The sequence below is a fragment of the Parasteatoda tepidariorum genome, chromosome 12 (assembly GCF_982258835.1).
Source record: "Parasteatoda tepidariorum strain Cologne lab strain chromosome 12, Ptep-v5.0, whole genome shotgun sequence".
Lineage (NCBI taxonomy): Eukaryota > Metazoa > Arthropoda > Arachnida > Araneae > Theridiidae > Parasteatoda > Parasteatoda tepidariorum.
In genome coordinates this window covers 37,053,736-37,078,337 of record NC_141766.1, presented here as the reverse complement: position 1 = coordinate 37,078,337, position 24,602 = coordinate 37,053,736, and the positions used below count along the sequence as shown (strand labels likewise).

The window sequence follows — 24,602 nt, the reverse complement described above, 5'->3', positions numbered from 1 at the left end:
TCTAAATATTCAGCTGTTGAATAATTACTTCTTGCTTTCAAGATATGCATTATTTGTATTCTTAATACAAGTGGGGGAAAAAATTAAGAGGTAAAAATTGTTTCAAAATGATAAGTGTAATAATTATAAATAAATATAATAAACAATATGAATTATATTTATCATTATTCACAAATATAACTACTTTTAAATTCAAATTAACATACTGGATAATAAAGGTATTCGGTATAACATTAAAATTTTTTTTCATACACTTGTATCAAGTTTGTATTTATACAACATAACTTGTAAGTTCCTTATAAATATTAGTTATATGTTCCTTATATGTCAAAAATGCATAGTAATAAACTTTTAATTTTCTTAAGTATCAAAAAAAAAATTTTTTTTTTCAAAATATAAATATTTAAAAAATTTTGTGCAAAATTTTTCTGCATATGCATTTGAATATAAATTTCTGAGATTTTAAATCTGTTATTTTACCTTAATTTTAATTAAAAAAATATTTTAAAACCTGCTGATTACCTATAGTATAATTAAATTTCAATATAATGCATGGCAACTGTTGGTAGTTTTGAAGTTTATATATTTTTTTGGCAAACTTTAGTTTTTGACATTTTTGACGGGTTTTTGACGGTTTAAACCAGTATTATACCCTTGTCATGTCAAAAACCACTTTTTGACGTCAAAAACCCAACCCTGTTTCAAACATATTTCAAGGCAACAAATTTGTCTTTCATGCTAATGATTTTAGCAACATTTGAAGAAAATACTGGCATGAACCCAACATATAAATATCATGTTGCTTAATATTTCTATGTTGAAAAAGCGTTTTGTCACTAAAAGATTGAAAAACATTCTTTTGAGAGAAATCGTTCGGGAAACATCATTTTGGGAAAAGATTATTTTGGAAGTCAAAATATGGATTTTTATGTTTAACAGTCAAATATCTATCAAAATGTTAAAGAACTTATTTTTTAAATAAACTAATACTAAATACTTATTCTACTTTGCAGTATCCTTTGAAACATGCAAATTACAAGGTTATCAGCCATTGGAAAAGGGAAAATACAATTGGAGTTGTTATAGAAATTCAATTAATTTTTTTTGGCAAAATTATTTCAAAAATACAAAAATAACTAATTTCTACAATCAGCATTTTTTGAAATGTAGTTAAGAATTACACATTAGTCTGCTATTTTTAGGTTTTTGATGTTTTTTCCATAACTAAACATTTTTATCAGCATCAAAATGTTTATGTACATTTAAACAACAGTAAAATAATAATAATAAAAACAAAACAGAATATAAATAACTTACTTAACTTAATATAATTTATAAATAATTTACTTAACTTAAAATACTTACTCAAATTAATAACAGAAAAATTCCATTGTTTTACATTAAAAAAGAAACCATAAGTTCTAAAAACTACTAAGCACTATGTTTCCTAAACTAATAATGCAATGACTTTATCATCCACTTTCTTTTAAAAGTTTAGGACTGTCAAATGATACACTGTCATCAAAAGTTTTTAAAGAACAAATAAAAATATTGAATAAATGAAAATTAAAAAATGAAATATTAAAGATTGAAAAGGAAAATAGTAGCCAATACATATTGTAAAATTATTTGAATCAAGAGAAACAAAGAACTTTTTCTTATCTTACCAGAATTGTTTTTAAAATAAGCAATAATAAATTTAAATGTTAATTCCAGATCACTATTAGCATGAGTTCCTTTTCTAATCCTTTGAAAGCAAACACCTTTATCATCTTGTTCCTCATCTTCACTACAATATTCCTCAAAGCGGAAAAGCTTACTCTCATATTCCTTGAATTTTCTGTCTACTTGACACAACTGACAACTAATGTAAAAAATAAACAAATTCAATGTAGTGATGATTAAATTATTACAATATTTAAAGGCAATCTAATATAAATTGAGAGTATATTTTTCTGTAATGAAAATATTACATTTTTCTCCTTTCAACATTCTTTTCTGGTCTTAAATGGCAATCTCTGCATGGTGCAAAATCTTCTGAAACAGGAGGAGTGCAAACCTTTTTTAAAGAAGTAATTAACTCTTTATGAACATCTAAAAGGTAATCCAATGCTGTTACAATGCAGTATTGCAGACCAAGAGGGTTTGAAAACCTAAAAAAAGTCACATATTTCAAATTTCAAAATCATGAAGTTAATAAAAAAATTTGAATCTTATAAAAAAGACATTAAACAGAAATTTTTAAAAAATTTATCCTTAATCAATTTATTCTCATAGGTATATTTGTAGGAAAGTTACGATGTCTAAATATGAAAAATTATATTTTTATGTTTATTTTTAAAAAAATACAGATTCTCAGTAAACTTAAAAGTAGAGAATCTTTACGAGAAAATGCAATATTTTTCATTTGATTCAATTCAAACTATAACTATTTATACAAATAAAAAATTTAAGTTTTAAAAATATTATAAAAAAAAACACATGTTTTGTATTTTTTAAAAGACCATTAGGTTTAAACCAACCAACCCTGGTTGATAAAAATCTAAAATATAACAATCCCAAACTTATATTCTTCGGAAGATAAATAATAGATATAAACACTATATTACATGCGTAAAACAAAAATAATTGTTAAGACCCTTATTTTCATGTACTGTATTCTTTGAAAGTTTTATCACATATTGCTGCAATATGTGATAAAATTTATAGCCATAATTTATAGCCTTGAAATATTTTATTTCAAGAAATATCTAAGAGATACAAATTTGTAAATTGGAAATATAACTTTTTATCATTTTCAAATTTGTTAAAAAATACTATACCTAATAAATTTGCATAATAATTCTTTATACATTGCGTTTAATTTTTTGTTACCTAACCTAAAAATAATCAGTGAATTCTAAAACTAATTAGTTAACAATTGAAGATGTAATGTTGCATTACAGTAAATAAATTAAAAAATTTAAAAATAAAAATCAGCTGTTTTTGTGAATATAGAATTCGATAATGCAAGAGCTAAAAGCCAAAATATTGCAATCTATGTTTAATTTATCACTACACGAAAACTGTTAATTTTAAAAAAATACCTTTCATGACTTTTAATAATTTTATGTAAAAAACTTACCAAATTTTAAAGCGCGTAACACCACTGAAAGGAATATTTTTAACACTTATACCTAAAACAGTGAAGTGGGTCTGAGTGACCCGTAACTAAATTTGATACATGAATTATGAAGAAGGAATCCTTTTTTTTTTTTGTAGAAACAATGTTAAAATCATAAGGCATGTCTGCCTCACCCCCTGAAATCTTCCAAAGGTCCGAAGCGGTGGTCGGGAGAAAACTGAAGGTTTTCAATCAAGGTCATTATGAGTATCTATGTTGACATGTGAAGACCATTAAGAGTTCAGATTGAAATATTTTCAGACTATTGGAAGTTTTTTCTCGTTTTTATTGCAAGTATGTCATGACGTTATGGCTCAGGAAGTTCTGGAATATTTTCAACAATTACCTGAAAATGATTCAGAAGGTGACAATGATTTATAAAACAAGTGAATAAGAGGGGTTTTTTCAAAAATATTTTTTTAATTTTTTTTTGTAAAAATATATAACTTTATAGTAAAAAATATATTAACTAATTTAACTGGATAACTGTTTTTTCCATTAAAATATAATAGAAAAAAACAGATATTTCTATTAAACAGACATCATATATTTCCATTAAAATATACAATATTATATATTATTATATAAAAAGGTATATTTCAGTTTTCTTAATTAAATGATTACCTATATAGGTTTACTATCTAAGGTCAAAATGATTGTGGTTCTAGGTATATTTTAAGTCCCGCGGTTCTAGAGATAAAGAAGGTAACCCCTGAGAAAGTAAAAATTAATTTTAATATGAATCTGATATACTGATTAAACTACCTGAATTGTGTAAAATAAAAGTGAATAAAAATTTCAAAAGATTGAACCATTGCCGTCAAACAGCATGTTAGGAAATTTTTAGTTTAACCGCTTCCCTGATTATCCAGATTTTACTGGGGTATGCATTTATTGCAAATATTCATTATCACGAGAAAACTCGGGCATAGCAGAATTTGTCAATACATTTTGTTTTGTCACGTTTTTACTTAGGAGGAAGCAAATAAAAATAATCTACTGTGATTGAAGTTAGCCATGTTTTGCTATCGGATTGTGGGACAACACACTTGTTTTGTGCGATTGTATAGGATGGTTGCTGAATTTACATAGAAAAAAAGAATTTAAAAAATGACGCATCACTTTACTGGCATTTGGAAAGTGTCACTTTGTATTGTCCCTTGTTTTGAAATCTATCACACAAAGACTAATATTTAACTTATTTATTTTGTCTGAGATAACTTGGGATAGTAAACTGATGGTAAATTAAATGTTTTTTACGCATAAAAAAGTTCAAATTTCAACTTGAAAGTTGTGTATTATGTTTTGTTTTAGTTCCTTGTATTTATCAATGAATAAAAATATATATGTTGATTTTTTGCATTTTTTTCTCAAAAAAATTAGTAAGGGAAGCGGTTAACATCACATTAGCAACTGCAACTACAGAAATTTCTTCTAAGTGCGGAAATATAAAACTTCATTTTGTTTAAAGAATGATTGCTAAAATAGAGTAAATGTTTTCTGTCAGAAGGGCTCAAAAAATAGAGGACACATAATAAAAATTGATTTAAGAATAACTGTCATAAAAACTCAATTACCTGTAAACAATAGAGTTGTGCACAGAATTTCCTATAACATCACTTAAAAAGATTTTCAAATTTCTGATAAAAGTTGATTGTTCCTCTTCTCCTTTTAACGTTTTAACCAAATTCCACCACCAATCAAATTTGCATTGTGATTCTATCTTATTTACTTTTTTTACATAGTCAGTAAAATGTTGAAAAGCTTTTTGGGCACTAAATCTATATTTTTCCAAATATGAATTTACAAGTTCATCACATTTCACTTCATAGACATTTATGGCTTCATGGAAGGTGCCATCATTTGAGTCTTCATCAAGACAAATAGGGCCTTGTTTAATTAATTTTGAATAATTATATAGAATATGAATTTGTTGCAACTTATCAGTTTTTATATTTGTTTTGTTGTCCTCAATTGACTGGAGAGCCTTCGTATAAGCATTAGAAGCTTCTTCAAAATTCTTTTGAATCGAATTTAGACCAGCAACACCTGTAAACATTTTCAATACAAATAAAAAAAGGAAATATAAAAGATTAGTTTCTAAATAAATATGTTATTAATTCACATTAATTATATCTAATTTTAAAGAGATAAGTTAAATGTAAGACTTAACATCACTAGAGCTCAAATCAGCACTACATGTACCATGTTATATATTCCAGGTACAGGGTTCCCACTCAATTTTTAAAAAAAAATTCAAAGACTTTCAAGGACCTAAAATCAAATTTTTCAAAGACCTATTCAGCATTATTATTATATGCTAAAGTACATGTCAACCAGATTTTACAATTACATAGAAGCAGAAATTGTATATTTTTAAATCACAATGATTAGTTGACAAGAAAAAAAATTATTTATTGTGTTCAGGGATGAGATTAGCCAAAAGGCAAAAAAGCTGAATTTCCACAATAGTAAATTTTACGCAAGCGCAACCCTTTAATAATAAATTTCAGACAGTTTAAGGTGATAAATAATGTGTTGACATACAATTGGTACTAATCTATTATTATATAAATGATTACATTGATACTTAACATTTAGTGAAAATAAAAATTACCAATTGAAAAAAAAAAAGCTGGAAATTATATTTTTCCTCAGTACACATAAGAGAAAATTATTACTTGAAAAACTACCTGGTTCAACAAATTAAAACTACTGAGAATATACATTAATATTTCATTTCTTTTAATAAATACTGTTATATGATTTATAGCAAATATATCAGTAATATTACTTTTTAAATTATATTGGAAAAAAAAACTTTAACAATGGACTGAATCATTATGTTCATATTATAGTTTAATCTAACTAGAGCCCTTTGAAACATATAAATAACAGTGAAGTAGAAATATATAGTAACTCCTTAACATACAAAAATTGCTATTTTAGTTTGAAAAATTACAAGACAATCAGCAACTGTTTAGATAATTGTCTTTTATTTGATAAGAATTTTGCATTTTATAGCATAAATAACAGCAATTATAAATAAAATTTTGATGATGAGTTAACTCTTTTTCCAAATTTTTTTTTTTAATTAAATCACTTTTTAAGTGATTGATTTTGTTTGCTATATCTTTTATGTTTGCTATATTTAGTCGTTAGTCCATCTTCAAACATCTTGTGACAAATCTTATTTTTTCTTCTTTGCAAGCACAGAATGTAAGTTTTGAATATATTCCCTTCCAGTTTCCAGATGTTGTAACACTTACATATACTAATAATCGTAGTTAGAAAAACAGTCATCTTTATAGTAACTAATTTAAAAATTTTTACTTCCTACAAGAATCCTGATAGTTGATCTTAAAATTGCGTGAATATGAATAACAATTATGGATTTTGAAATCACATGAATATGAAACTAGATATACGATTTTGAAAATGAGAAAATACAAACTGGGATATAGAATTTTTAAAACGCGTAAATACAAATCACGATTCATAATTTTTAGATCGCGTAAATACGAATCATGATGCGGAATTTTTAGATTGCATAAATAAGAATTATGAATTTTTAGAGTGCGTGAATGCGAATCCCAATGCCTTATTTTAAAATAACGTATAAATACGAAAATCAATGTTTGATATTATAAACCGCATGAGCAAATCAAGACATTGAATTTTAAACTTGCGTGAATATGAATCGCTACATAGGTTTTTAAAAAGGCGTAAATACGAATCACAATATCGGATTTTTAAATCTCGTAAATAAGAATCGCAACATACAATACTCAAATCACGTGAATCAGAATCGCAACACGCAAATATGATAAGCTATGTTTGATATTAAAATCGTGTGAATGAGATCGAGATATTAGCAGATTCCAGGCTTGGGTACTCTGAAAGGCTTGTCAGAAGCAGCGTCGTCTGAACTACAAAAATCGGATCTATCTGGAGGGCGGTAAAAAATTCCGAAAATCTTATTTGCTGTGAGTAAACAGAGAGAAAACAGCTAAAATAAGTAAAAATGAGAAAGGTTTGGTAACTATGCAGTTTGAATTTTCTGTTTCTCTTGGAAAATCGGTAAATTTTCTGAAAAAGCGGAATATTTATAAAAAAAATGAAATTTTTAGAAAAATCTGAATTTTTGACAAAAAAGCTGAAGGGTAATTCCACAGTAACTCATGCTACAGATTTTTAGAAATCTAGCTTTCAAATACGATGCAATAATAAATATTGCACTTATTTTCTTTCAACAAAATTTAGGTTGATTACAATTTTTCTGTTTTTTTTAATGATACCATTAAAAATCCTAAGAATCTCTAACTTTTTGAAATTTTAATTAAAATAGCTTGGTAACTCATGCTACCAAAAAAGACACTCAGTTACGAGGAAAAAAGTTAAACCTGTATTTCTGCTAAAATTCTACATGTTAAGTACTTTAAGTCTTATGAGTGGATTGTATGTATCACTCTTATCACAAAATAGCATCTAGTTTTATTTTTAATAGTTTAAAAAAACTAAATATTTGACAAAATATATCAAGTATAAGGTAACTCATGCTACAGTACTGGTAACTCATGCTACATTAAAGATGAATAACTTTTAAAAATGATTACAGAAACAAAATAAAATATTATTTTGATATTTATTTAACATTAAGTATTTAAAAAAACATTATTTTATTGAAAATTAAAAAAATATTAAAACATTTAACGTTGTTCAAGAACATCAATTTCTTCCTTAAATTCGTAGAAGAAACGGCTCCCACTCTGTTTTATTACTGCATCTGGTAAAATCTTTATGATGTTTTCGAATGTCACATAGGAAATGTCATTTTCATCTGAAATGAAAATTTTTTTATTCATGTTTTTCTTTCTTAAAAACATTACCTTTACTTCTCCGTCATCTTCAACTTCACCCTGTGAAATAGCAGCATACCTAAAAATTTGCTTCTTACCTAAACATTTAATAAGTAGGTAAGTACCAAGTTTAATGCTTAATTTTGGAGGTTTAGTTGGTAAATTTTGTTCTGCTAAACTGGAACGTATTTTTTTGGTTAACAGAGCACCCGTCACCTTCTCCTGGTTCACATAAATGCAATGCATTTTTTTTATACTTTCTAATGGCAGTGCTTCCTCAAATATTGAACACATATTTAAATTTTGATTTCGTTCCTCTATTTCATTGCACTTCATTTCAATTATTTTTATATCCGATCCAGTTCTTTCAGCTGCAGCTTTGAAGTCGGAGGCATTGAAAACAGAGCCTTTGCGTGCTTTTACGTAATTTCGAACTTGGCGTTTCACAGCCCCACCTATTCCGTCAACCGGGCCCTTGCCGTGTGATGTTGCAAAGAAATTCCAAATAATTCTTTTTCTAAATTTGTTTTCCAATATAGGGATTGCAGCTGCAATAAAACGATTTTTGAACTGCGATGAAGGGCCATCCGACCATACATTGACCAGAATAAAACTTTCTGGGAAATCTTCAAAGATTTTATCTAAATATGGAATTATACTTCTTTTTGAATGATCTAAATCATTGGATACAATAACAGCAGGGTGATGCTGTCCATTATACCACGACGAAATAGTAAACAGACTCACTTGCGGCTGTACCCAATGAAAACTTTGTATTTCATCCTGAGCAACACAAGTGTAATTCTCTGCAAAATCAATTTGTAGCAAAGCAGTGGTAAAATCGGTGCTTTGGGAGCCTACCTCTCCTTTCTGCATCTGATATGCTAGAGCTTGTTCATTTTTAATGAAACAATGAAGTAAAAAATCTTTTTTCATTGAAACTATGTATTTTCCAAGATCTTAGAGGCTACCTTCTTCTACAACTTTTGTTAACTTACCTTCAAAATCTTTCCACTTGTTCCATTCAGCCATATTTGAAGTAGATGTAGCAAAACAAGATTCAATACCATTTTCAAAAAACTTTTCACATTTATTACAAGAAGTTTGCCAGCAATTTTCAGTAGCATTCTCGCAAAGAAAATCTTTCATAAATCCTGAGGAATAAGCTGGGAATTCTGGGCAATACTTCTTGAAGCTTTCGATAGCAGAAATAAAATTTTCATGAAGTTTGCATAAGCACACATTATGAGGCATTTTGCTGCTTAAAAATACGTGTTTTGGACGTAATGCAGCAAACTTACTCTTGCCAATCTTAATATCGGGATGATCATTACAGAATAAAGAGAATGTCTCCAAAACAGAATTGTACAAATGCCGAATTTGTTCTTTTATTTTACCATCACTATTTCTTACTGTTACTACATCTTTCATTCCTGGAGCTTGTCGACTGATATCATCTCTTATATAAAAGTTTTTAACTATCTGAAGAGTTTCACTGCTCATAGGATTTTTTCCAATATAATTCTGTATTACAACATTGCGTTCTTGACTCGGGACAATATTTTTCATAAGCTGTTTCACTACTGCCTGCTTTTTACGTGGGGACTTTGGTAATGCCCGTTTGGCACGGGCAACTGCTTTTCCCAATGAACAAGGTGATTTATATGGGTATTGTTGTGATTTAAATGACCTTTCCTTTTTGTTGAATCTTGATTTTGCAACACTTTCTCTGGATCTCTTTCTTTGTTGTCTTCTCACCTTTTCTCTTTCCACTGGAGTCATTTGATCAATTTCATTGGGAGTCATTTGATCAATTTCATTGATCTTTTTATCGCGGCTTTTTTTAGCTGCCTCTCTGTGTTTCTCCTTATATTTCGCATAATTTCCTTCATCTTTAAGTTTTTGTCTTCTCCTTCTCATTTTTTCAGCAGCTGTTAAGGCCATTCTGTAAGAAAGAGACATATGATAAGTTTTAATTTATGGAGCTTAACTTAGCAGGATTTCACTATTCTTTTACCTTAAATTAAAATTTTGGTGTATAGATATTTTTTTTAGATATATTGTACAATGTGTTATACCTTTTACATTTAATGGATTATTTACAACAATAACATCGAAATGTCTGAATTTTACTTTAACTAATACCATTAATTTCCAATAACATCTTTGAGTAATTTCCTCTTTCAATAACTTTTATAAAGTTTTAAACTTAGACTTGTTTGTGATAGGGAGCAAAGCAAGGAAAAGTTGACAATAATAAAAACAACTTATTAAGAATGGAATAAACATGCGAAGAACAAACTTATCTTTATCATACTTATTAACTTATTGCAATAAAACTTAATTTTTATATAATATTTATGCAAATAACATCTTAATTCACTTCCTAAATATAGTATGAGTTACCACATGGTAACTCATGCTACAATAGTTTTATACAAAAAAACATAACAAAACTGGATGCTACTTCTCTTAAAGATTTGTTTTTGATTAAAACACATAAAAATTTTTAAAAAAAATTATTTTTAGGGTAATTGATAGTTTAATAGATTTGCAATGATAACATAACTATGTTTTAGTAACTCATGCTACTTGTAGTAGACCCTAATATCATTTATGAATAATAGTTATAACTACTTTGATTCTAACAATTTATTTTATTATTTTTATAATAAAATAAATACGAAATAAATACGAAATAAGTAATAAATAAATACGAATTATACGAAATGTATTAATCTGAAACAATCAAGAAATAAAATTTTCATGGCTATAAAATAACAAAATCAACATACCTTTTGCTGAAAATTGAAGTGGTGTAGAACAAAATCTTGTAATAGCTGACTTTAAAGTGTTGCCATCCTGATAAAAAGAAACTCTAACAAAAAATAAGCTGTTGTCACAACTGCTACAATAGTTCAGATTAATTATCCACTTAATTTATTAAGAAATAATTGAAAAAAATTTTTTATGGTCATGTCACTGTTTATATGGAATTGCCCTGAAATTCAAGTGATAAAAGTGAAAAAAGCGGAAATCCGCTAAAAAGCGGAAAAATCTCATCCCTGTGTGTTGTCTCTTCAAGATGACAACCCAGACAGATAGAATTGGATTCTATTCTCATTATGTATAGGTGTCTCCTGAGGATGAGGTGTCCAGTAAGAAGACCAATGATCTTCCTTAAACTGTTTCTATTAAGCTTTAAAAGCTCTTTTTGACGTACACTAGGACAGCCACGATTTAGCTCCTTAACTTGTCTCATACCGTCAGCAGCGCGCCATTGCTCATGGGCAATTTTACCATAGACCTTGAATATGGATGCCTAAATGAAGTGAGAGAAATTCCCAGTGCAGGTTCAGGGCCCAAGAAAATTGCATTAGAGCCAGCTCGTGTCGCTTCATCAGCTACCTCATTTCCACTGATACCCATATGTCCAGGTATCCAATGCAGGGATACCCTGTTATGAGTGGATAGGTCACAGAGGACCGAGAAGCATTCCCACACGAACAAAGAGGAGAATTTACACCCTGACAGTGATAGGAGAGCAGCCTGACTGTCAAAACAGATGCGGATAGTTGTATTTTTGTATTGTAACAGATGAGGATAGTTGTATTTGCTTTTGAGCCACCAAGGAGAATTAAACCATTCATCTCTAGTAGGGAAATGGATCTGGAAATGGATCACTAGGATAGTAAAAGAAGGTATATCCATCACTTGTGAAACAAGATGACCCCATGAATGATTGATAGTTACATTGCTGCCTCAAATCATTTGAAAAATACCAATAGACAAAAAAAAAAAAAAAACTCCAATTGGCATAGGATACTAGCCAACATTTAAAAACTAGCATCAGTGAAACTTTTCATGAAAAATTTCATGAAGTGAATTAGAATTAATGAAAATGAATGAATGTATAATGCATATTACATTAAACAAGCATAGTAAATAATTGATAAAGTTTATGTAATTGCACAATATTAAAATATAAATACTTTTTTTTAATATGTTAGATCAAATTTTAGGTTACAGGAAATGTATATAATTAGATAAATTATCAAAATATATCCATTTAACATATCTGTTTCAATTTTAATATCAAATTTTCTATTTTGTTACTTCAGAATATCAGTACTCTATTTTGAACATAATAAAATCTATTGTAGAACTATATTTCACAGATAGCTAACTAGGACTTACAGAGCTTCATTTTCTTTAAAATATATCCATAAAATGTCAAGCGTGATTTTTAAAATTTTGTGAATACGCATAATTTTCACTAAGCGTAATTTTTAAACCGCATTTATACGAATCTAGATATACTATATGTAAATCAAAATTATAAAAAAGGTGAAGTGAATCACAAAGATTGCGTAAATCACATATCACAATGAGTGATTTGTAAATTGAAATTGAATTGCGGTGTTTCTAAAATCAGAATAATATGAGTGGCAAATAATACAAAATGCACGAACTTACAAGACATGAAAATGCAATTTGCATCATAATCAGGGCCGGATTAACCTATAGGCACACTAGGCACGTGCCTAGGGACTAGGAAATTCAGGGGCCTACTAAAAACTCGGGAGAAAAAAATTTGTTGACAAAAATAATTTAGCTTTAAAAACAACAAGTGTATTTCGCACAAAATTATGAAGATACAAATAAAAATATAATATTTTTCGGTAATAAATTATTTTGTAGAATCTTATGATCTAATATATTACTTTTTTTGCGATTTTTGGATTCAACGAAATCTTGTATTATGCTGTCGAATTCCAAACTACGCAAAATGTCGTATTCAATAGACATAAATGCGAGCGACGCCAAACGATCTTGATTCATTGTTGAACGCAAATAATTTTTTATCAATTTTAATCTGGAGAAAGATCTTTCTCCTTCTGCATTTGATCCAAGAATCGACAAATATATTCTTAATGGAATGTGAACGTTAGGAAAAGTATTCACAAGTTCAGACGTGCCAACCTAGCAAAATTAACATTCAGGAGTTTCCCTAACAAGAATTCAGGAGATTTCAGGAGGGGTAAAAAAAGGTGCATGGTATGCAACATTTGGCACTTCTAAGGAATTTTAAGTAAAAAATTTATTAAATATAAGAATGCAAGAAATTTTACACACTAATAGAGCAATAATTGTTTAAAAATATTAAATGGAAATAAAATAATTAAACACAGATTTAGCAACACAAAACTATATTAGGTAGATACTCTTTAAATAAATACCATTTCCTTAATAAAACATTATTCAAAAACCCTTGACACTGTAATAAAAATGCACAAAAACTTTTAAAAAATAAACAAATTGAATAACTATTTTATTTTATAAAACCAATTCAATACTAATGTATAAAAATACTAATGTCTGTACAATAAAGAACCAATTATCCGGGATGCTCGGGACCATCGCTATCCCGGATGTCTTAATTTCCCGGTTTCCTGGATCGACAAAAAAGTGTCGTTAATTGATGTGTTATCAAACCCAAATTACAAGGAAAAAATGTAAACACATTTTAAAGTAAGAGAAAAAAGAAAAGCACTCCTAAATCTAAAAAGGAAAAAAATTGTAGAAAAATAAAATTTAAAAGAATAAAAAAATTTGCAAGTTTAGACAAGAAAAACAAGTTTAAAAAATAATTACGATTCCTAAATCAACTAATAAACAAAACCAATGATTAAATAACGCAATATATTTCATGGGGGGGGGACAATAAAATAAAAGGAAAACTTATTAATCTAAATAAAAACACTTGAAAATTATCGAACCGAAACAATAGTTAAAAAAGGCACTAGCATAAATATTAAAACCCGGAACAAGGCAAGATCAACGGAATTCAAACAAAAAAAACTAATGATAAAATTTATGAATAAAAAGAATTAATTTATTGAGTGCAAAATTTATCATGAAAAAAAAAAAAAAAACGTAGTGAAATCAGAAAAACGAAACTGCAATCTGCTTCTTAAAATAATTGTATGCTTAAATTAATAAACAATTCTCCTTTTTTTTTTTTTTTTTTTTATAAAAACGCGATTTTTAATTAAAGCAGGTCGTATGATTCCACATCAAGAAAAACTTGCGAATGATGCCGCACTTCCAAAGAATCAGATTTTATTCAAAAGAAAAACATTTTATTTTTATTAATCGATGTCAAATAGATAAATATATTTTTCTCTTTCATCTTCTGTTCACTGATATGCATGTGCAATGCATTTTCCCCACCCCCTCGTAAATCAAACAGCAAACGAAATCATCATGCCACTCCTTTGAGTTTAACGACCTAAAAGAGAATAAAGATCTAAAATCTTCAAGGTCGCAAAAGAAATTACGTTTCTCTGGGTAAACGGGGAAAAAAATTCTTCCCTTCCTCACATTTTCCTCTACTCAACTTCAAGGATTAGTCCAATTTCCGCTTTTTTTTTCATATCGTTTTAGTTCAAAATGGCGGGAGAACCGAGCAAATTTTTTTTCCGGATTATCTGGATACCAGATAAATGGTTCTCTACTGTATGCATGAAAAAAAGAGTTGCAGACTTAGCTCTCCGCAATTAAGTCTTGCTAAAGTCATTGGTACATGATTTGTTGAAATTGATCCATACTTCCGTTTCGACTTAAGACATCCTTGAAATTTTTTTTTTTTTTTTTAAATATACGAAGACTAAACGAATAATTGATATCACGTTGCTAGTTTACGAGCTTGTTGCCAACCGTGGAAAAATACGCATTAAAAACAGCAAGATACAATATCAATTCCAACTATCGAGAGTATGAGTTTCCCCACTGCTGAACGGACGTCACTCGATAACGACATGTGACGTCATTGCATTCAACTCCACACGAAAGAAGAGGAAGATTTCACCCGCCCCCTTACACTGGGGGAATATAACCTGAAATAGGAGTGTTAAGAGGTAACGTTGAAGAGGGGGGAAAATAATTCAGGCAGATGGTAGTTTGATAAGAGGGGATGGAATTCAAGCTGAAAGAAAAACTTACTTTCGCACTCGCGGAAAAATTAGGTAATTTTGAGTTTGGCCGTCGATCGCAGTAAAATTCGGGAGTTTTTCAAATCAATTCCGGAGGGCGGGAGAATAACTCAAAATTCGGGAGACTCCCGCAAAATGCGGGAGAGTTGGCACGTCTGCAAGTTTATCTTTAATTTGAGCCTTCAACATTTCTTGTGCAGATTAAAATAGATAAAAAATTATTTCATACAAATTTGAAAATAGTAAAAATTCATCTACAAAGTTTTCCTCTAAATCGGATGAGTAAATTTTCACCAAATTCTGCGCTTTTAGTTTAATCTCAAATTTTGACAAATTTTTGTGAAGAAGAAAACCGAAATTATCGTACAAATCACTGTAAGCTTTACGCCTTTTAGTCATTTCTGAAATTAATACATCTAAAATGGCGTAATACGTTCCCGACAAAAACATTTGTCTTGGATTCGAGTTTGAAATTACTTCTTGTTCTTATGTTTCGTCGAAAAATCTCTTTCGTTTTCGTGTTCTCTTTATTTTATATTCAGTATTCGGCAAAAGAACTTGTGCTTTCGATTCCAATTCGTCGAACGATTTTTCAAGTGCATGTTTTGAAAATGTTGCAATGAACTATCGTACAATTTGACTACTGTGCACAATTCTATCCCTGGTTCCTGGAGAGCTAAAGTGATCATATTAACTTTTTTTAATGCATGCTCCCAAATTACGGTCATAAGCGCAGTTTCAAAATTACTTAATTGAGCAATCAATTTTCTCGATAAACAAATTTGTAAATTAAAATCCATATTAATAAAAATGTAAAAAAAATATGCAAGAAAATTTTAGAATATATTTTGAAAAGATTGGAGGAGTGGGGGAAGGAGAGGAGGGCCCAAAAACGGCTATGCCTAGGGCCTACGAAAGGTATAATCTGGCTCTGATCATAATGATCACTATTCACAACTTACTTACAAGACATAAATCACAATGTGATATACATAAGTCACTTTAATGTGAATTCTATTGTGTGATTAGCTGATAGTTTTCATGTGAATAGTGATCATTATGAAGCAAATTGCAATTTGTGATTCGAAAGGTGCTTAATATAGAACAGCTATGTGTGATTCTTGAATCATTTTGATGAGAATTGTGGGTGGTAATTCTTAAATATCTCTTTTGTGAATCGCAATGCGTGATTTGTAAACTACTAGAATGAGAATTGTGAGGCATGATTCTGAAATTACTTTAATATGTATCATGTTATATGATTCAGAAATAACTAATTGAAATCATGATGTGTGATTGATAAATCACTTAATAAGAATCATGCGTAATTTATAAAATACCTTAATATAAATTCTGATTAATAATTTGCAAATCATTTTAAAGTAATATTAGATATGTGTTCCATTAATCACTTTCAATTAAACCGCAATTTGTAGAACATTTTATATGAATTCCGATCAGTAAATCAAGAATTAGTTTAATGTGAATCATAATGTTTATTCCTAATCAATGAAACCTGTAAAACTAAATTTTATTTATTAGCAGTAAAAACTAAATGTAAAAATTTGATTATAGATGATAAGAAATTAATTATCATTCGTACATAAATTAAAAGAACAAATAGGATAACAATATTACCTGGTGAAATAATGAAGTTAACACATTGAACATATTTCTAAATCAATTAAACACTATATATCATTCGAAAACTATGACTACAAAACTTAAAATTTGCTAGAAATTTCAGCTTTCAAAACATCAGAGAGATGAACAATAATCTGTCTAAAAAATCTAGGAGAGAAAAGTTTTACATCTGCTTTAACCCCTTTTCACTTCAAGCATTAAAAGATGCATCTATCAGAATTTCTATAATTTTCCTTTGAATTTATTTATTTTTTACTACTCTTCTGTAAGAAAAATTAGTATTTTAATTCCTAAAAAAATCAAGTACCTTTCAAGTACCCTATGGCAGAATTCAAGGACTTTTAAGGGCCCTGATTTTTTTCAACCAAATTCAAGGACTTTCAAGGTTTTTCAAGTACCGTGGGAACTCTGAGGTAAACTGATCAAAAAGTGCTATGAACTAAACTTGTTGAAAAAAAATTACAAAAACAATATAATATTACTAGGGCACTTTAGGATTGTGCAGGGGTGATTGTGACATTAAAAAAGAAAACATGAACATGGAAAACCCTGAAAATTTTATACGCAAAAACTCGAGATAACAAGATGCAATTTATACACTATTCATATTTAACATAATTTTTTGAATTTAGTTTCCTAATTAATTAAAATACCAATAAAACACACTTTTATAGTAACTAAAAAAACTTAATTCTTGCAAGAATCGGGATATTGGATTTAAAAATCATGTGAAAATGAATTGCGACATTGGATTTTAATAACGCGATATTGGGTTTTAAAACTGTGTGAATATAAATGATGATGGTGGATTTAAGAACGCAAAAATACAAATCGCAATATTGAATTTTCAAAGCGTGTAAATACTAATCACAATGCATGATTTTTGGATCCTATAAATACAAATAATGACATTGAATTTTAAATTCACGTGAATACAAATTGCGATATTGATTTTAAAAACGAGTTTTTAAATTACATGAATACGAATCGAGATGTCTCATTTTTAAATCACGTGAATATATTTCACAATGAGTAACTTTTAAATCAGGTAAATACGAAATTCGATGCCTGATATAAAAATTGTGTGAAAATAAATCGCAATATTAGAGGATTTTGACGTAGTTTCAAATATTAAAAACTATGAAAATCCAACAAACTAACAAAAAAAGAAATCAAAATAAGGAAAGAGTCAAGCGCATGAAAACGTCTCATTAACGTGATTTAATGAAGGCTTCAAAATGTAAATTTTAGATTGTAGAGCTTAATTCATACTTTTTCATAATCTGGTGATGAAAGTCTTTGAATCAATGGTCTTAAGATAGGTGTGCTCAAACTGCGGCCCGCGGGCCAAATACGGCCCGCCAACCCTCGATGTGCGGCCTGCAACCACAATCTGAACAAAATGAAAAAAAAATTAAATATTTGTTTTTGAAAAATAATTAAAAAAAATCGGTAATTTAAATGTACACTTTTAAGTTTTTGACGCACCCAATCTCAATCAATGTAGTTTTTCGATGGTTAGCGCTACGGATTTCAGCATAGTTTTAAAAATCCCAATATTTTTAATACATCATTATTACGATTTACAAATTTTAATTATCACTTTTGACGCTTTTCGTATGTGCTGATTCCAATGACTTTTCGGTAGTTATTGATACCCATTTTCAAGTAGTTTCTGAAATAGCGATTTTTGAAAGTTATGAAGCGCTTTATTTGTGCAAACTTCATGGAAAATCTAAATGACTTTAGATCCTTTCTTCAACAGTTATTGCTGCGCATTTCCGCCCGGTTTTTAAAACTTCGAAATTTTAGCATGATATTATTACGAATTGCGAGTAAAAGAATCGCTCATTTAGATAACCATTTTTTGACATGGCTTACTTGTAACGATTTTATCGCAAATCAAATTATTTTTCGATCGTTATTTTAGAAATTATTGCTACACATTTCTACAAAGTTTTGAAAGTACCGATATTTTTTATACGCTATTGCGACATTTTAATTTTAAAACCCGCATATAAATTACATAAAATTTTGATGGACTTTACTTACTCCAATTTTATCTGAAATATAAAAGTATTTTGGTTATTTTTTAGTAGTTATTAGGTTTTCCCCGTGATTTAAAAAGGTTCTGATATTTTTAATACTATGAGTTGACAGCAAGCGAGTTTTGAATCGCGCATTAAAATAATTATTTTTTACGTGCTCTGTTTGTGCCGATTTTATCATTTACGTTGAACCGATTTTAATACGCATTTTTTAAGAGGTTTTTGAACGTGTTTTTTCTTCTTTTCCCTTATTGCTGTATTTTTATTTGCGATTTAGAATATACCTGATATTTTCACACAATATTACAACTCGTGAAATTTGATTCAGTTTTAATTTTTTTTTGTAACTTAAAAAGTAATTACGCATCTTAGCCAAATCAACACCTTCCCAGGAAAAAAAAAACGAGATGTGTTTATATTAAACGCGGTCCGTTTTGCAAAAAAAATAATTCAAAACACGGCATAATTCTTTAGTCCCATGAACACGTGCAAGTTTAACAACACACATCGAACCTATTCTTTTTGTTGTCACATGTAATTTAAAAGTCATACATCGTAATTTGTATTTACGCTATCTGAAATTATCATTTCGTATTATCATTTCGTATTAACATTAACGAGATTTAAAATCATACGTGTTCTGCCGTTTAAAATATCCTCCGTTGCTACTTTTCTTGCAATTCATATGCACGCATTTAAAAACCATATATTGCGATTCATATTCATGCATTTTAAAAATCAAGTGTTGTGAGTAGTTCTTTCGCAATTTAAAAGCCACACAATTCGTATTCACACAATTTGAAAAACAAGCATCAAGTTTTTTATTTACGCAATTTAAAAATCACACATGGCAATTCGTATTCAAGCAATTAAAAAATAACACATACAATTCGTATTCAAGCAATTAAAAAATAACACATCGCTATTTGTATTTCCGTGATTTAAAAACCCAGAAAGGAAGAACACCATCTAGGACAAATTCCAAAACTGATTATGTTATTTGCTCTAAGTTTAATACTACCCACAACAACAGCTTCTGTCGAAAGACTGTTTTCCAGAATGAATTTGGCCTGTTCAAAATTACAGAGCAGTCTTTAAATACAATCATTACATTTTCATTTAATGGCTCAAAAAATATCACATGATCAAGTAGATAAAATTATCACAATATTCAAAAATTTTGCAAATTACAGTATAACCATTAAGAAATTTTTTAAACCATTTTTTACCTTCTTGGAGCATTTTATATCATTTATGATTATATGCTGGGAAATGATTTGTATATCATTAAATTTTAACTGTATAAAAAATTTAATCAAAATAAGTTTTGTAAAGTAATGTAAATTTTATTGATTGTTAATTGATTGTGTATTAATTGTAAATAGTAAGTGTCATGTTAAAAATATATTCGTCATAAAAAGTTGTAAACAAGTATCTTAATAGTTTTTTATTATTAAGGAATATAGCTCCTTAAAATTTAATGTGTTTTCTTTCTTTCTTTTTCTTCCCTCTCTCAGCCTTTTATTATTAATTTAAAATAAAAATGTCTGAAAGTTAAAGTACATTCCCTAATAAATGCTAAATCTTATTTTCCTCTTAAGGGGTTTTGCTTTAGTTTTAATCATTTTTAACCCTATAAACTTTCTTTAAATCAAAGTATTTAACTTGAATTTATATTAATAACTAGAATATTTATTTATTTGAAATTTAATTCTATGAAAAAAAAATTTAACGTTCAAATTTATGTTTAAATGGACTTTTGTAATGTGTTTTAATTATTTAAATTTATCTAAATTTTTTCTGATAAATTGATTCTGATTTTCGAATTCTGTTTTCCTTCTTAAGTAATCAGTTTTGCATTTTCTAATTTTAAACGTTTTAAAGTATTGTATTTTCAGCAAAGAGATTACAAGGTTAACCGACAAAATGAATTTAGTGTTATATAAACAATGATGCTTATATAACAATCACCACCAACAATTGCTTTCAATATGTCGGTCTAAACACTTTGGCATGCGGCCCTTCATTGGTCAATCTGCTGTGAATGTGTCCCTTCACTGAAAAAGGTTGTGTACCCCTATCTTAAGACATGAGGAATTCAGCTAAAAAATGCATGTCCTGCTCCTAGTTTCTGGACCTAGAGGGATGATAGGAAAAACCCAGAAATCCAGGGAACACCACCCCTGGGTAGTGGGACCTATTTTTGCCTATAGAAGAAATCTTCTAAGGAATAAATTCTTAAAGAATGTGAGAAAGAACTCAAAACAAAACAAAATTATGTAAAAAAAAAATAAATTTATAAACTTCATCATTACTATACATAAACTATCAACAAAGAAAAAGATTTTTAATTGCAGTAAACCTCATAAAATATTGAACCTGTTTTACGGTAAAATAAAATTCTTAAGTATTTTCATAGTTCCAGTAGTCTGATTTAAAATTTATTTTTCGAAAAAAGTTGGCCATTTACAAATAAAATTTAAATTATACTAATATGATACAGCAATTTTAAATAGTTTACTTTGTAGCATAGATACTTATTTAATCAATGATTCTAATTTCAATTATTCGAATTTTGGTTTGCTAGAAATCTGAGAAGTTATAAACTAAACAACAATGTAAAAAACTATATCTCTTTATTTTTACTTCTAAGAGAGTTACAATTTAAGAAAAAATTGTTACCTTGAAACTTTTATAAAACATAGGAATTTTAATAGAATTTCTCATTGTCTTCTTAGCTGAAGCACGATGAATATTTAATGTACAATGAGTCCAAAAAATACCACCCTGAATAACTATTGTTCGAATGATAGGATTTAAAACCAATCTTAATGTTTCGAACAGCAGACTAATAAATTAGTGCTAATTAAGTTACACAATCAGACACAAAAATGAACTATCATCAAAATGCAAATATATCTTTTCTGGACTGAGTTATATCCTTGATTAATAATATACGGGGAGATAAGTGCCTGCAATCTTGAAAATATGGTCCTAATATTTTTAGTTAAGATAGCAATCAAAAACTTTGGTCCCGCAATGTTAATTTTATTTTTTATACATTTCGCAATGTTCCAAGCAAGTCGAAAAATCTGCTTTTACATTTTTAAAATTCTTTTATCTGAAGATAATATCCTTAAAAAAATATTTTATATTCTAAAGTACTGTTTGTCTATGATAGGTACTCTGTCCGCCAGAAAGTCTGCGGCAGTCTGGTGCTATGGAAACAAGATGAGAGCATTTTAGGGAGGGTGGCTTCGATGAAGAGGTCTCCTTTTCTTTCGCCTTCGATGATAGCTTGTATCGGGAGTATACTAGAATGGCTAACTCAGCCACCAGTAGGAGACTTATTTAATCTGATTCAAGAACTTTTTTAAGATTCGCATGAATATTTCTTTCTTACTTAAAATAATTCTCTCGATTCAATCAGTTGTTATTTTTTAAATACAAAGGAAAAAAAGTGAACAAATTCTGACATTAAGGGTAGTACAGGTTTTTTTAATATTACTTTTTAATTTTGCAATATTTATTATGAATGTTCATTGATTGTTAGATGGTTTAATTTCTAAACTTGCACATTTTTTAAAGCAGTTAATTTCTTTTATTACTTGAATTTTCTGGAAAAAATGAAGAGCTTAAACTTAATAACTCTGATTTTAAAAGGAGATAAAACTTTTGCTGAAAATAAAAATAGTTCACGTTATCTGTGCCGGAGAAATATTAAATATCTTTGTTTTGATTATTAATTTTTAAATACTTTATTTATTTAATTTTTTAGTCCCATTTTCTTTGCCTCTACATTTAAAATGTTCGTGTTTGTTTGCCTATCTTACAGAGTGTTGGTCAATAAACATAAGTTGCCTGCAAAATCAAGGTCAGAAAGATATTCAGCAAGGTTCTAATACCTCTTTTATTCTCTGATACGCTTTTCATAATCAAGTCAATAGCAAATAAAATGATTGTTGGTGAAAATATACAACCCTGTCTAACACTGGAATCAACCATGAAAGATTCTAATTGTTTGGTCGGCATGGATAACTCATGACAAAATTACAAATCATTACATGAATTTCATAGTACTTTAACAGCTTCCAGCGTGTTTCTTTGTGTTGAAAGTCTTTTCAAAATCTATGGAATTTAAGTATATTGCTGATTTCAATTCAATAGATTGTTCGACAATAATCTTTAATGTAAAAATGTGGTCAACACATGATCTATTACCTTTGAAATCTGTCTGCCCTGGTCGCAGGCTTTCACTTGGTTTAAATAAAATGTGAGTATTTTAAATAAGCATTTAATAAAGTAATGCATTTGAATTTTACAAATTGTACATAGTGCAATTTTGCATACATTTGAAAAGTTATGAAAAAAATTATCAAAATACATAATTTCTGATTTTAAGTAAGATTAAATTCATTAATTTATTGTATATTTAAAAATTATTTTAATGATTTTTAAACATTTAATAATTTTTTTTGTATATAACTTGTTATTTGTAACAGAAGCATTAATTCCAAGACCGATTATGCAGTAAACTTTTGTGCGGCATATCTGATGGTGCAGCCTTTCTGGCGACAAATTTCTCCCTTTTTAGTTCAATCTTACAATTGCAGCATATATTCCAAGGCAGCGTATCTCCAATAAATTAGAGTAGCTTTTTATGTTTCTTAAGAATATTTTTTTAAAAAAGCAATAAAATATAAGAATTTAAATTACTTGCTTTTAACTAAAAAGTATGAGTTTTTTATGTATTTATTAACCATTCATGAAGCATTCTATTTATATAGGTCAGTCATTAAGTTTTGACCTCAAAGTAAAATACAGAACATAATAATTATGTGAGCCCATTACAAAACATAAACTTCATATTTTCTATTTCCTAACAGATGCACTTAGAGAAAACCTACAGAACTTCATAATTTATTTTGGTTCAATACACAAAATTATAGACACATAAAATGTACTAAAACTAAGCACTTAAGATAATTTACCATTCAAAGCTGCAATTAATTGTCTATGACATTCTTCACAATCAAGCCTGGAAGTTCTTATCAAATGGTCATGGAGTTCAGGAATAGTAACTCGTCTATAATAGTGCATTAGAAATTAATACATTACTAGAAGTGAAAAGAGGATGATTGGCAATATTATAAAATACAAATGAATAAAATGAAGTAAAATTCAAATTAATAAATAAGATAATTACTTTTCGTCAGGAGACCCAAACCAGTCACAACACAATTGTAGTTTCTTTAAAGGAACTAACAGCTGTAATAAAAACAAATGTATAAAAATTATAAAACAATTATTTCAATAGGAAACAAAATAATAATAAATAAAATAAAACAGCAAAAATTTATTCAACATGTTAATTGTCTTACAACAAAATTTACTGAATACAGAAAAAAAACAATGTTAAATGCACACATTCTCAATAAAAGTACATAAAATACACATCTACAAAACTTAATGGCAAGGTTCCTTTTCAATAAATATAATCTGAAGTCCTTAAAGTGAATAAGAAATGGCATATCTGATTATTTTTTTAGATATTTGTCAACTGATTTTTAAACATGAAAGCTAGAATTAACATATATTTTTTACCCCTTTGAAAATTGTATTAACATTAAACTCTATATTTTTAATCAATTACTAATAACTATCTAAAAATTCAAAACCTTACAGCCAATTTAAATTAACACATTAAGCATTATTGTTCAGATATCATCACATTACAATTAAATATGGATTAAAGAATGATTACATATTATTTATATGCAGCAAAAGTTTGTATGATAATTTTTCTAAAATAAATTACTTAAATTCAGAAAACAATTTTGCATTTTAAAAATATGTTTTTGGCAAAACTTTACTAATTTAGAAATTAGTTTTA

At 28.2% G+C, this 24,602-nt stretch overlaps 3 protein-coding genes across 3 annotated transcripts in view; all 3 read right to left on the bottom strand.

Annotated features, from left to right (window-relative positions):
• The window catches only part of LOC107444366 (E3 ubiquitin-protein ligase SHPRH), a 142,771-nt gene that overhangs the window by 53,895 nt on the left and 64,274 nt on the right, over positions 1–24,602 (bottom strand). Inside the window, exons 11-15 of the mRNA XM_071188261.2 lie at positions 23,916–23,977; positions 23,701–23,795; positions 4,741–5,212; positions 1,974–2,153; positions 1,668–1,864 (exon numbers count right to left, since the gene is read on the bottom strand). Coding sequence (XP_071044362.1) covers positions 1,668–1,864; positions 1,974–2,153; positions 4,741–5,212; positions 23,701–23,795; positions 23,916–23,977 — 1,006 coding nt within the window. The remainder of the gene's footprint in view (positions 1–1,667; positions 1,865–1,973; positions 2,154–4,740; positions 5,213–23,700; positions 23,796–23,915; positions 23,978–24,602) is intronic.
• On the bottom strand, positions 7,331–8,958 carry LOC147801028 (uncharacterized). Its single transcript, XM_087155845.1, has one exon. The coding sequence runs from the start codon at positions 8,956–8,958 to the stop codon at positions 7,873–7,875; it is 1,086 nt and encodes a 361-aa protein (XP_087011971.1). The 3' UTR covers positions 7,331–7,872.
• Positions 8,983–10,958, bottom strand: LOC147801027 (uncharacterized). The gene is made up of 2 exons (XM_087155846.1): positions 10,818–10,958; positions 8,983–9,967 (listed from the first exon to the last, which is right to left on the bottom strand). The coding sequence occupies exon 2, from the start codon at positions 9,964–9,966 to the stop codon at positions 8,983–8,985; it is 984 nt and encodes a 327-aa protein (XP_087011972.1). The 5' UTR covers position 9,967; positions 10,818–10,958.

Coding starts and splice junctions, on each gene's coding strand:
- LOC147801028 (XM_087155845.1), bottom strand. CDS start 8,958: ATGAAAAAAGATTTTTTACTTCATTGTTTCATTAAAAATGAACAAGCT.
- LOC147801027 (XM_087155846.1), bottom strand. CDS start 9,966: ATGGCCTTAACAGCTGCTGAAAAAATGAGAAGGAGAAGACAAAAACTT.